The sequence below is a fragment of the Meriones unguiculatus genome, chromosome 2 (genome assembly GCF_030254825.1).
Source record: "Meriones unguiculatus strain TT.TT164.6M chromosome 2, Bangor_MerUng_6.1, whole genome shotgun sequence".
NCBI lineage: Eukaryota > Metazoa > Chordata > Mammalia > Rodentia > Muridae > Meriones > Meriones unguiculatus.
Genome location: NC_083350.1, coordinates 56018472 through 56031706, shown reverse-complemented (window position 1 = coordinate 56031706; position 13235 = coordinate 56018472). Strand labels below are relative to the sequence as shown.

The following is a 13235-nucleotide window of genomic DNA, read 5'->3' as shown; positions in this document are numbered from 1 at the left end:
TGGAGGGGACAAGATCACCACAAGAAGAACAACAGAGTCAACTAATCTTGTCCCATGAGGGCTTACAGATACTGAAGCACCAACCTAGGCCCCCTACACATATGTAACTGATGGGAAGCTTGTTCTTTATGGGGATTCCCTAGCAAGTGGAACAAGGGCTGCTTCTGACATGGACTCTGTTCCCTGTTATTGGATCATTTCCCCCTAGTGGGGCTGCCTTACCTGGCCTCAGTGGAAGAGGATGCGTTCAGTCCTGATGAGCCTTGATGTGCTAGGGTAGGTCGATGGAGAGATCCCCTTTTCTGAGAAGAAGGGGAGGATGGAAGGAAAAGGAGAAAGAAAGTGGGAAGATAAGACCACGGGGAGAGGAGGGCGGGACCTGCAGTCAGGATGTAAAGTGAATAAATAAGCTTAATTTTAAAAACATGGCCATCTTTTAAAACCACTGAACCATTTGAATATAATGGCCTACAAGTTCTTTCAGCATACCAATGCATACTTTTAGTATAATTCAGATGAGCTTTAAAAATAGTTGCTTATAGTTGGATTCTATTCCTAAGAACATTGTGCCAGGTGTGATCACCATCATGCACATCTGCAGAGGTCAATGCTGCAAAAAGTATCTGCTCCTCAAGGCTCTTGCTATTCTTATTTACCTGATGGGGCTGTTGCAAATACCCTGGGTTTTCCTTACTTCCTGAAGATGAAAAATGGCTGCATTGCTTTGCCATTCTAATAATTAAATTCTAATAATTAAATCTATGTAATTTAATTTTCTATGTAGAAAAGATTTTTTAATAGTGCAAAAAAAATTTTAATTGTACTGTTTTTACATAGTACAAAAATAGTACTATTTTTTAAATAGTACAATATAAAATAGAAAAAGAAAACCTGAAATAAGATTTTTTAAAAAGGGGGCAAGAAGACTAAAAAATAAAATGGAAAAAAAATGGTTGAGAAAAACAAGAAAATGTGGGAAGGTAAATAAAAATTAGAAAGGAAAATAAAATGAGAATGAGCCCCTTTAAGAATCTAACAGAAAGAGCTAGGGATGTAATGATAGTGCAGTGGCTTTTCATGAGGGAGAATGTGGATTCGGTCTCTCTCACTGCAAAGACGAAAATAAAGACTTGTTCTTATGAAAACTACATCTCGTTGCTGATGGTCATACAACCCCTGAAAGCACAGAACTCAGGAGACTGAAACAAGAGGATTGTGAGTCTAACACCAACCTGAGCTAGCAAGACCATGACTTAAGAAGAGTTAGGAGAATCCAGTGAAGTCAATTGATGAAACTCCTGCCTATTCCCGCCCTTGAAGTGAGAAGAATAGGGTGGTGGAGTGAGAAATTCCAACATCATCCTTCAACTATCTGCATATGCATCACGATCAGTGCCTGTGCTCCCTAAGTATTGGGCTTCACTTTTGGGCAGACATGGCTTCCCCAGATGATTGTCAAAAATTAGACAAAATTCAGAGTTCCAAACATGAAAGATCTTGGGCTCTCTAAGGTATGAGAGTGGTCTGTCTGAACAAGGTAAAAACTCAGAAAGCAATATAAAGTTTCTGACAGAGCCATTGGCAGGAAATGCTTGGTTGAGATTGTTTGGGCAAAAGCAGCAGTTTATTCATGTCTTACAAACACACAGTGCTGGCACGAAAGAACAGACACCATCTCCCTCACGCCATGCTTACCTCCGGGTCACTTCTACTGAACTACAACAAGTCAGAACAAGTCAGCTACTGAATCACACAGTTCTTCAGACATGGCACCTCCCTCTTTGGGTGGTCAGACAGGCTAAGCAGACAATAAATTAATTTACATGTTTAATACAGTGCAGGAACATTAGCAGAGTTGGATATTCACTTTGATAGTGTAATACATCATAAACAGTACGGTTTTCAAACATGATGAGATCACTTATCTCCCTGCCTGTTTCAATTCTTTTCTTGCTTTTCTCCTTTCTCGCTTTCAAACTCTTTTCTTTTTTCCTTAAAACCTGTTATCGTTTCAATCAACTCTTCACCAGCAAAACACTTTAAATTGTAAAACTTAAAACTATTTACAAGCAAGTCTTGTGATTTTTAAAAGTATTTGTTGTCGGGTTTGCTTTCTATTTTTAAAAAAATCCTTTTCCAAAAGGCATCCTATAAATTGGATCACCGTCAACTTCCTGACAGTCTGTAGGATACTTGGAAATGACGCCTCATGACATTAGAGTTCCAAGCTATACTCTGTTCCATGGCCTATGACATCAAATGTACATACACACAGAGGCTGCCTGGCCTCCCCAAACTCCACGTGATTGCAGTTCATTCCGTGTTCTTTTCAGCTGAGTAGATGGAGATGAGAGATGACTTTGTCACTGGATGACAATGAGTGTGGAAAAAGCATAAAAGAAGTTGGTTTCAGTTTTTGTACATACAGAGTGAAGTATATTTCCTTATAGAAAGTCGGACTTTTGCTGTAATCATAAAAAGCACGGACAACTGGATCGGAAATACATTTTCATTGAATTTACAAACACTGTGATATCAAACACATTCTCAAAAATGGCTAAACCACTGACACAAAACTTTACTCAAAGGTAAATTTTTCAGTAGACATTATCTCTAACTTGCATATTTAATAACTCAGCTGGACCTAAGTCACACTTAGATTCTCTAATGACCCAAATATGAAGACATCGCCATTGACTTAAGTCTTCCCAGAAAATGCCAGAGTTCTGCCTGACTCAAACAGGTTTTGCAAGAATTTCAGAACTTAGCAATTGGGAGTGGCACAAGACACAATTCTTCAAACTACCTTAAAAAATAACACCTCATGACAATTTGGCCTCTAAAGATAGTGACATACCATCTGGACTAATTTTACAGCTTATGTATATTTTGTAAATATTCGTAAATTCTGAAAGGCTTACTCTTTTCTTGTCTTAGTCTTTTTTACTTAAAATGGTTGATTTCAACCTGACAATGAATTTCTCAAGTACTTTTCTTTTCTTTTGTTCCTTTTTGAGTAGCTTAGTTCTTCCTGGGAAAGAATAAGTTAAAAACTTAGGTAGCCATGTCCACTCTGAGGGGGAAAGAGAGTCTTGAAAATACACTTCTACACTGATAGATTTTTATTTAAAAAAAAAAAACTGTGTTCCTAAGTGAAATTCTAGCTTAAGTTTATTTTTTATCACTAAACAGTCTGACAACTTCACAAAGGTAAAGAGGAGTATCTTAGGCCACACTGAGGCTTGTGATGGGCAGTGAATAATTCAAGACCATGGTTCTTAGGTAAAGTTACATCTTACATGACTCACACGTGATCTTGGGGAACAAACATCTCATTTCAACCACAGTGTTCTTCAATTCAGCCCTTTAATAAATTAATTTCCCAACTTGTTTGCTGTCTTTATGAAATGAACCTAAGTTACCCCTTCTATGATGGGATTGTATCAGATAATTACAAACCAAATGGAAAGGACAGCATCAGCATACTTTGTTATATAAAACAATCATTTGAACATGACATATTTAACTGGAAAAAAAAAACAGACTTAAGGACATTTCTGAAATATCTTTGGATTGAAATAAAACCTATCTCCCCAACCTGAAGAAACATGGATTAATCATCATACAAAAAAGGTGTGATTTTCATTTTTAACTCTTAACAATCACCTGGATTTCCACTACGAAGGCAAAAATGAAATCATCACCTACCACACACATCTGTGACTTGAGATCAAGCTAGAGTGTTCATAACAGGCTTGGTTGGCCCACTTAATACCACACAGAGGGAAACTGTGTATCTTTTGAGAATTTGGCCAACACCTCTAATAAAGGAGGAAATTATCACGATACACACTTCCAACTATTTTCTGGTCTACTAATTTAATACACTTCTAACCAATGTAAATAAGTAAAAATAAATAATAAAGGAGCTCGATGTGCCACAAGCTTACAATCATGGATAAGAAAGAAAATTGCTTCCCCCGCTCGCAGCCAGGAAGCTAACCGTCACACAGCATATGCCACTTGGCAATCTGTCTCCTGGGGAAGTCACAGATCTCCTTCCAGTGCCCCCCACCGCTTCCTTCTGCCGTGGCACCCAGGACCAACCGCCCGATCACCTCATTTCGGGGTCCCCTCTCAGAATCCAAAACTAAAAACTCAACACTTATTTCTTCAAGACTCTCACAAGGAATATCAAAGACAAACAGTTCGTTGAACACTGCGTTGGGAGTGCATTTTTTCACATGAGTCTTCTTTTTGGAGATTCTCTTCTTGGCATGGTACAGGTTCACTTTGACGTAGGGATCTGCAATGGCATACAACAAGTGTTATACTGGCAACAGCGAGCTGCAGGTCTGACCCGGGAGATGGCATCCTTGGTATCCGAGGCACACCAGTACAGTGGACATGGGCATCTTACAATGTAAGCACGTCTAAACAAATGGGACTAAAAATAGGTTTCACCTTTTTTTTATCAATGAAACTGAAAAGAATGAAAAATAGAAAGCAGTCTCTAGAACTGGTGTTAGGGAAGGAATCATAATAGTACAAGGACAAGAACTTAACAAAAAGGGGAAGGAAAGAGAATGCTGCATACTGCCTACTAACAATGAATTCCAAAAGTGAGATGAAGCCAAACCTTACCCTGCCTTTGAGCTCACTCATTGCACGTTCTTAGTGAGTCTACCTCAGGATGCTGTTTTTGTTGCTAAATGGATTTAGAAGCCATAATGATGATATCCTGCCCTTTAGCTTTTCTGCAAGTGGCTATTGCAGAATTTGGTTTCAGTTTACCAGAGTTGATCTTTCCAGTGACGTTCTTATGAAATGATTTAGGATCATGTGAGTTTTTTCACCACATAATTTTATTATTTTTAATTGCAGTATATATATTATATATATATATATGTTATTTATCTTCATGATCTCAAGATTTAAGAACTTCCCTTCAATTTCTACAATCAAATAATAATAATACCACTAGGTGATTCTTTATTAAAATATATACTTGTACTTTTCAAAATGGTTTTCAAATATTATTGTTTCCAATTTCTGTAGTGCTTAAGAAATATGATTGGTCTGCTCTTTGATCACTTCCCCCTGAGAGGGAGCAGCCTTACCAGGCCACAGAGGAAGACAATGTAGCCAGTCCTGATGAGACCTGATAGGCTAGGGTCAGAGGGAAAGAGAGGAGGAACTCACCTATCAGTGGACTGGGGGAGGGGCATGGGTGGAGAAAAGGGAGGGAAGGTGGGATTGGGAGGGGAGGGGGAAGGGAGCTACAGGGAGGATACAAAGTAAATAAACTGTAATTAATAAAAATTAAAATAAAAATATATTTATAAAAATATAAAGAGGAAAAAATATAAAGAGGATACTATACTAAGAAATGGTAAGATGAAGAGTTTTAATTAAGATTACTTTAACCTATGGCTTTGCTCATTTTTTTTCACACTATATTCTACAACAAACATTTTATTTTTTCAGATTTATTCAAAATTAAAGTTAATTCTTAAAGCATGTGTATTATGGAAGAAAAGTAATGAGTCATTTTAAAGAGTGAGGATAAGTCAGTTCATTTGAAATGCAAAAAATTCAGAACTCTTTTCTTGAGCAATATTAGGCTCCATCTTTTCCTCATTTATCATTGTTCTTTGCGTTGAACCATTCACTTAAGTGTTTCATCCTTGGGAATGGCAAACCAATGACTGGCCCAACTTGAGACCCACCCCGTGGGAGAGAGCCAACCCCTGGCACTATTAACGGTACTCGGCTATGCTTTCAGACAGGAGCCTAGCAGAACTGTCCTCTGAGAGGCTCCAACCAGCAGCTGATGGAAACAGATGTTGAGACCCACAGCCACAGCCGAGAGTCTTGTGAAAGAGTGGGAGGAAGGCTTGAGGGAGCAAGAAGAGTCAAGGACACCACAAGAAGACCTACAGAATAAACTGACCTGGGCCCACGGGGGCTCACAGAGACTGAACCACCGACCAAAGAGCATGCATGGGCTGGACCTAGACCCTTACACATACACAGCAGATGTGCAGCTTGGTCATCCTGTGGGTCCTTAACAATGGGAGCAGGGGCTGTCTCTGACTCCGTTGCCTGCCTTTGGAGCCCTTACTCCTGCCTGGGCTGCCTTGTCTGGCCTTGGGAGGGATGCTGTGCTGTGACTTAAGGTGCCAATGTGGATTGGTAGGCCCAGCTGGCCTCTCCTTCTCAGAGAAGAAAGAGAGGGGGGCGTGGGAGAGGGAGTGTGAGGGTGGGACTGGAAGAAGAGGAGGGAAGGGGCAAGGGATCAGGCTGTAACGTGATTGAATACATACGTACATACATACATACATACATACATACATACATTCATACATACATACATACATGGGGGAAATATCTCCTCCGCAAGAACTTTGTCTTACAGGTGTATGAACTTCTCCGCACTGTTGGCAGAAGTGACTCACAAAGCAAGGAAACAAAAAACCAGAACTTGGGATTGTGAATAACAAAACCAGAGTCCGGTGTTAGCAGACAATTGTTGTGAAATGCATTAGGCAGTGACAGATTGAACGCCAGCATTTCGGGAGCCTTCTTACCTGAAAGTCCGGACACGTCAGACTTCGGCAGGTGCCGCGCTTTTAAGACAACCACAGTGAGGGTGTTCGTGGTGGACTGGTAGCAGAGAGACACCAGAAGCTCACCCCGTCCAGAAGACTTCTAAACAAAGAGAGATACCGGAAACGCGGTTTGAGTTCTGAGCTTTTGTGCTCTCGCCACAAAACATCCAACAATATAATAGCTTTGTTACTTTAGTGTCATGTTCTTATTTACTTTTTATTTTAACAAGCTAACGAATCTGAGAATCTGCTTTTGTGCAGCTCCCTAACGACTAAAACCATTGTCCGCCATCTTGTGGTTGTTCCCGGTACTACAGAAAGCTAAAATTTGCAAAGCTTTGACCACACCCAGTGCTTAAACATGTTTTGAAAGGTATTTATATTATTTTTCCAAGAGGATTTTTTTTTTACTATTGGCATTATTAGCACTTCAAGTCAAGCCAGAGAAGATTTATTATGAATCCAACAGTTATTCTAGATAAGGATCATGATGGAGTTAGATAATTCTTGTCCTTTCATAGTCAAATTCTTTCCTCAGTCTAAGAAGAAAAAAATAAATAAATTTAAGAATTGGAGAGAACTGACTCAAATTTTAAAACTTGCTTTTGGACAGTAACATAGATTCCTTCATTACAGGCTACCTATATTTAATTTCATATGAAAGACATTACCTAAGACAACGAAGAAAGCAAAGTGCAAGCTTTAACTAAAACTAACAGTAACATAGGACTTGCTTATAATCAAGAACAGCTAAAGAAAAATATGTGAGAGAGAGAAAGAGAGAAAAGGGAGAGAGAGAGAGAGCTACAGCCTGATAAAGGCCACCTAAAAGTAAGCACTTGTATAAAAAGGCACATCAAGGAGGTTGGGAAGGCAGCCGGGGAGCCCTCTGATCCTTAATGGTCCCAAAGAGTCAGGTGCCTCACATAAGCCATGCAACTCTCTGGACCTGGACTTTCACTATTGTCAGGACAAACGAGATGGGAAGATGGTTACAGACTGCTCTAAAGATGTGTACAGCTCCAAAATATTATCCAAGAGTTGCCAAAGTAGAACAAGTAGGAAAGCAGAGCCATCCACTTCCATCCACAGCAGAAGAATGGGCATTCATAAGTCAACATAGCAGGATGACCCCTTGTTCAAAAGCAGTTTCACAAAAAGTCCATTTGAATCCCACAGCCTGAGGAGGAATTGGCTTAATTTTTATCTCAGTTTCAAGTTCAGTTACTCTGACCCTGAAACACTTTAATCACTTATGATAAGAGACATGCATGTGAACTTTAAAGGAGCAGTCTTTTTTAAAATATTTTAATGGAAAATTTAAAATACCTTTTACATAAATGATACACAAATATCATCATAAGTATGTTCTCGTATTTTATGCACAAAGATTCCTTGAGCATTTCTGTTGTGGGTTATAGTTCCTTTTGCTTTCTCTGTTCTCTTGTTCTCTCTTAACTGTCACCCACAGTAATTAAGGATAATGTGTACCAACCCATCATGTGAAGGAAAACATGGATTTTTTAAAACGTATATTAAAGATCCCTTATAAATGCTTAAATGTTTGCAGAATTACCTTAGCATTTCTCTTGATGATCTCTCTATTCATTAGCATTTTTCCGTCTGATAACTCGATCCCTGAAAGTGGAATAAGGACTTCTCCGATGATATCATCTCTTGAAAACCTGTCAAAACTCAACACTGTGAAGTGCAGGGACAGCTCTTGGATGTGGGAATAAGGGATCCCATAGAACGTGAAAGTTTCATCAAAAACAGGGTCCAGTGTCTTCCTCAGCACTCTGGTTTTCACTTTGTGTTTCTTCTCCGGCAAGATTGTCATTTTGATGTATGGGTCAGAGGTCATGGATTGCTCATCCATGGCTGGTAAACCCTGGGCTTCCTTGATGTTCACCACAAATGCTTTCTTCTCAAAGTTGTACTCTAGAGACAAGAAAAGTGTCCCTAGCTTCTCCGGTTTCTCCTCTTCAGTGAGGGAGGTGCTGGATTTCAAGCTCTCAGGGGAAATGGCCTCCTTTTCTGACTCTGTAAAGAGCTTTGGGGCTGCATTTTCTGGATCAGAAGAGCTGCCAGCTTTGAGGTTGCTTTTGGGGAAATTGCCGTTGAGATCTCGCTTCTCCAGATCAAGGTGCAGTGAAAGTTTGGGCACAGCTGGTTTGTTCTTAACTACGTTTTTGTCATCTCCTCCAAATTTCTTTTTGCTACTTAGGTTTTCAGGATAGATATCAACTCCTTTGAGCACGTGCACAAACTTGTATGGAGGAGTCTTGTTGGACTTTGATGATCTTCTCTGGCAGCAGATCCAGGCAAAGAGAGAGACAGTGAAGACAAGGCCAAATGCACTGAAGATGCCCACTACTGTAGGTATTTCATCTGAAAAACCAAATGACGAATGACGTGCATTAAAGGATCAGAATTGAAGTGGGAGATCATAGGAACAGCATAATAGAGGTAGCCCTTGCTATAAGTTGGGAAAATTGAATTACTTCCCCACCATTCTGGCATGAGTAATAGTGACATCTTCCACTAACTTTAAGTCTAAACATAGCCCTATGTGACACACATAAAATACATTATGGTTTTAAATGCCTTAACTTCAGTAGATTCTCATAAATAAATAAAAGTGTATCTGGAACAAACATGGGGTCATGATTAATATTCTTGACCTGGCTTTGTTTTACTCAGTTATTAAAAATCAAGTACAATAATATGAGGTAGTACTATTTTCATTTTTTTTTCATTGACATTTTGAGGCTTTCCAAAAGCATCAATCCAGGATGGATAGATAGATAGATAGATAGATAGATAGATAGATAGATAGACAGATACAAGAATATTGGTGGAACTCTGCCCTTTTAATATCTTTATTCACCCAGAATTCAATCAGGAAAAAAAAAGAATATCTAAAGATAATAGTCCACAGAACTAAAAACTTGTGGGGAAAAAAAAATGGCCATTGGTATTGTTTTAAACTCATTAAAATTCTTACTCTAATTGTGGGTTGTAATTTTTAAAAGATAAACATTTGTTAATAAGGTGGAAGAACAATAAAAGAAAATCAATAGTATGGTAATATTATATAATTAATTTACAACACTACAATCCCCTTGTATATATGAGACTAAAATTCTTCAACCACTGAATTGTACAAAGCACAAAGTAACCTATATGGGTTAAACAGAATAATGTGGTTGTGAATGCGTAGTCATTCCCAAGTGCAAAGTGGGTATAGACAATTTCGAGTTCAATTTTATCCTTTCATATTTCTATAGGGCAAAAAGGTAATAGAATTGAAAATGCCATCATTCTCTTAACTTAGAACACATTAAATCATTGACATCAAGTGACATACCAACAGTGATTGTGCAAGTAGCATGTGCCTTTAATATGTAAGCAGAGTCTTCTGAAAATATTTAGTAGTTATACTACTCTTACATCTAACACAGTGAAGCAACTGAGTAAATCTTTAGCATAAAATGAATATAACAGATTAAAATATTATGTATACTGAACTTTATTTTATCCATATTTTATTTCAAATAGTGAATACTAAGCATAAAAGTTCCATCCCCCAAAGGGTTAACACTTTTTAAGACCAAGAAGACAAATCTTTTAGATGTCTCTTCTCCATCTCCTAAGCATTTTGCCCATCCACTTCATCATCCTAAAACTGAACTCAAAAGAAATCAGATGGAGAAACAAGTAAGAGAGACATTTGATATTTTTTAAAAAAGCAGCAATGAATATAAAATCTATAACTTAATTATATTAGTAAATTGAACCATGTAAAAATGGAGTAAAGCTATGAGTCTCTTAAATAGGAAAAAAAAAGTGAATGCTTCTGAGAAGAGGTGGAAGAGGAGGAAGAAGGAGAGAAGGAAAAATGAGTTAATCAGCTAAACAGTATCAGCTTCTTCTATTTAAGTCTTTGTGCCCCCCCACACACACACAATTTAATTACTCATGACAAGAGAGCTAAAGCAAACTCAAGAATTAAAAAAATTCTTCAGCCAGTATAAAAACAATAAAAGCAGTTGAAGTCATTTTCTAAGTAGACAGACAACTGAGCATGAAAACATTTTCACAAGGATAGTCTCTAAAGCTACCTTACTGTCAGAAATTCTCTGATTTCAAATCAGTAACTGAGTGTAAATATCACACACACATACACTCACAAGTCCAATGATAAAAGGCTGAAAAAATAATTTATGAGTATTTTATTATGTCTAATATTCAAATATGGAGATAATATGGACTCGTATTCTGCTAATGTAACTACTGATGTTGTATTTAGCTTTTGAGAGCAGAGATTATGCCCATACCGCTCATTTTAATCACAGTTATCATACATATCATGCCAAGATACAATTCATAAATTTCTCCATCCTTTAATTAAAAAATACTTACAGATAAAACCCTGGTGTTTTTTTCCTATTAGAATATAATTGGACCTGGAAATGTTAATTGATTTTCTAACAGGTATATCTAATTTATTTACTGAAGCAGACAAGGAGACCATAGTGACAAATTTTTGAAAAACAAACAGGGAAAGCAATCCAGATAGCAGGAGCCCTGTTCCAAGTTTTGAGCAGCTTTTACTTAACTATAGAGCACTGTACTCCAGAAAGCTCAACCGGGGACATGAAACAGGCCGAAGCCAATTGGTTTTAAAGTCCCCAGTGCTACAGTATCACAGAATTTTGTCTGTCATTAGCAACATACTTCAGAGACGCAAGAAAACATAGCAGAGAATATGATAGCGTAATAGACCATTCCTCTCAAACCCTCAACCTACAAGTTATTTTATGGCATACCAAACTACTCTTATGTAACCAAAGGCATATGTGGCTTTTCCTAAAAGATTTACACACAAATAGGAACCGTCCAGAAAATAAACGAGGCAGCTTTTTAACAACAGATGTTCTTTTCTTTCCTCAGCTCAAGCTGCACCTCACAGAGCCACATGAACAGTCAGGAACTTCTGGAAGGTGAAATCGCAGAAGGCGATGTTAAGGAGAAAGATTTCAAGAAGAGGAAGTAAGCCACAATTAACCATCTGCTCTTCCTTTCAGATTAGCTACTTGAAAATATACATATTCAACATCCAGTGGAGAGCAAAGCACAGCACAGCCCCTGAGCCCAGCCCCAGCCCCAAGTTCAGTCAGCAACTTGCTTACCAAATTCCACGCGGCTGCTGGTGATAGGAGCCATGTTTTCTGCGTGCTCTGTCCGAGGTGCTGAAAGAACTCCGGGCAGATTCACCTGGAAGGACCCTGGAACGAGGCTTCCAGGGGAGACACGGCGGGTCGGGGACCCGCGCCTGCAGCGGGAGGGGCTGGAGGAAGGCCCGCGCGTTCTATCAGCAGTGTGCCACCCTGCCCTGTTCCTGTTTTGGCTCTTCTGAAAAGCTTGTCTCCGAGACTCCAGACGTGGCTGAAACCCGAATTGACGCAATCCTGACGCTACAGGGCTGAAATCAGCACCTGCCCTCCCCCCTCCTCTCTCCAGCCGCTCCTCCTCGCCCTCCTTCTGGCACCCTCCCTCCTCTCTGGAGGCTTCGGCGCACACTCACCAATTATTTTAACTGTTGGGCTACTAGATATGAACTATACTATTAACTATGCTATTCTGTTAGGCTCAGAGGCACATGGAGACGCGTCCTGAAAAGTGTTCTTTACAGTTCTTAATCCTGGACATATACAGACATTAAAATAAACGCCTCCTACTTATCCGACTATCATAATTTATAGAGAAAATAAAGAGTAAGCAGAGGGAAGCGTCCATATCAAATGGCCCCCTGTAAGATGCACCCTTGCTTCCTAGATTATTCTGTGAACTCTTGCATGTGCCCTCCTTAGCATTTGGGGAAATCCACTGCAAATTGATGTTAAAAAATAATCATGTTCACACTGCTATAGTCTAAACGTTTGGTTGATTTTGCTGCTGTTTTCTGGTCTGACGGCTATTTTCCTTTCAATATCTGACATTTGACCAGTTAAGATTCTTGGGAACAGAACGAATTATTTCAATGTAAAATTTATTCTCAGATATGACTTTCTAATATCTAGACACTGATGCTATCGTAATATTTACAGTCAAATCTTTGGCTCCTCACAGGTTTCTGTAAGCAAATTACAAGAATTGGACCAAATTCTGAAATGATATTATTACCAGTTACTTTCAAAGGTAACGCTGTTCTTTGGGATGAGGATCTGGGAAAATATGGTGTCATGTTCTGATTAATTTAAATCTTAAGTGCATCTCTTTTTAAAGCAAACACTTAGCAGATGTAGAGAGAAGAAACACAGTTGTAACTTCTACCTAACACTTCACGTTTCACACACACACACACACACACACACACACTCCTTTCCTCTGGAATTTAACTTCATACAGATGAGATTCCATGTGTGCTGTGTTGAAGGAGGAGGAGGCATAAGGATGTCTCAGAAAACTGCTGTGCACGAGGCAGGTGTCTGCACACTGGCAAGCAGCTTCCCCGAGCGTCAGCAGTGTGTCTGGGGAGACACTGGTTTCAGCACTCAGCATCATGGAAAATTTTCCAAGCCGAAGCCTCCTTCCTTTCCTTTCTACCAGCTCCCACAC

At 39.0% G+C, this 13235-nt stretch overlaps 1 protein-coding gene across 1 annotated transcript; it reads right to left on the bottom strand.

The window, feature by feature from the left end:
• Positions 1 to 1602: 1602 nt before the first annotated feature.
• Syt4 (synaptotagmin 4) lies at positions 1603 to 12144 on the bottom strand. Its single transcript, XM_021664760.2, has 4 exons — positions 11807 to 12144; positions 8188 to 9002; positions 6591 to 6711; positions 1603 to 4306 (listed from the first exon to the last, which is right to left on the bottom strand). The coding sequence occupies exons 1-4, from the start codon at positions 11838 to 11840 to the stop codon at positions 3999 to 4001; spliced, it is 1278 nt and encodes a 425-aa protein (XP_021520435.1). The 5' UTR covers positions 11841 to 12144; the 3' UTR covers positions 1603 to 3998.
• Positions 12145 to 13235: the final 1091 nt, after the last annotated feature.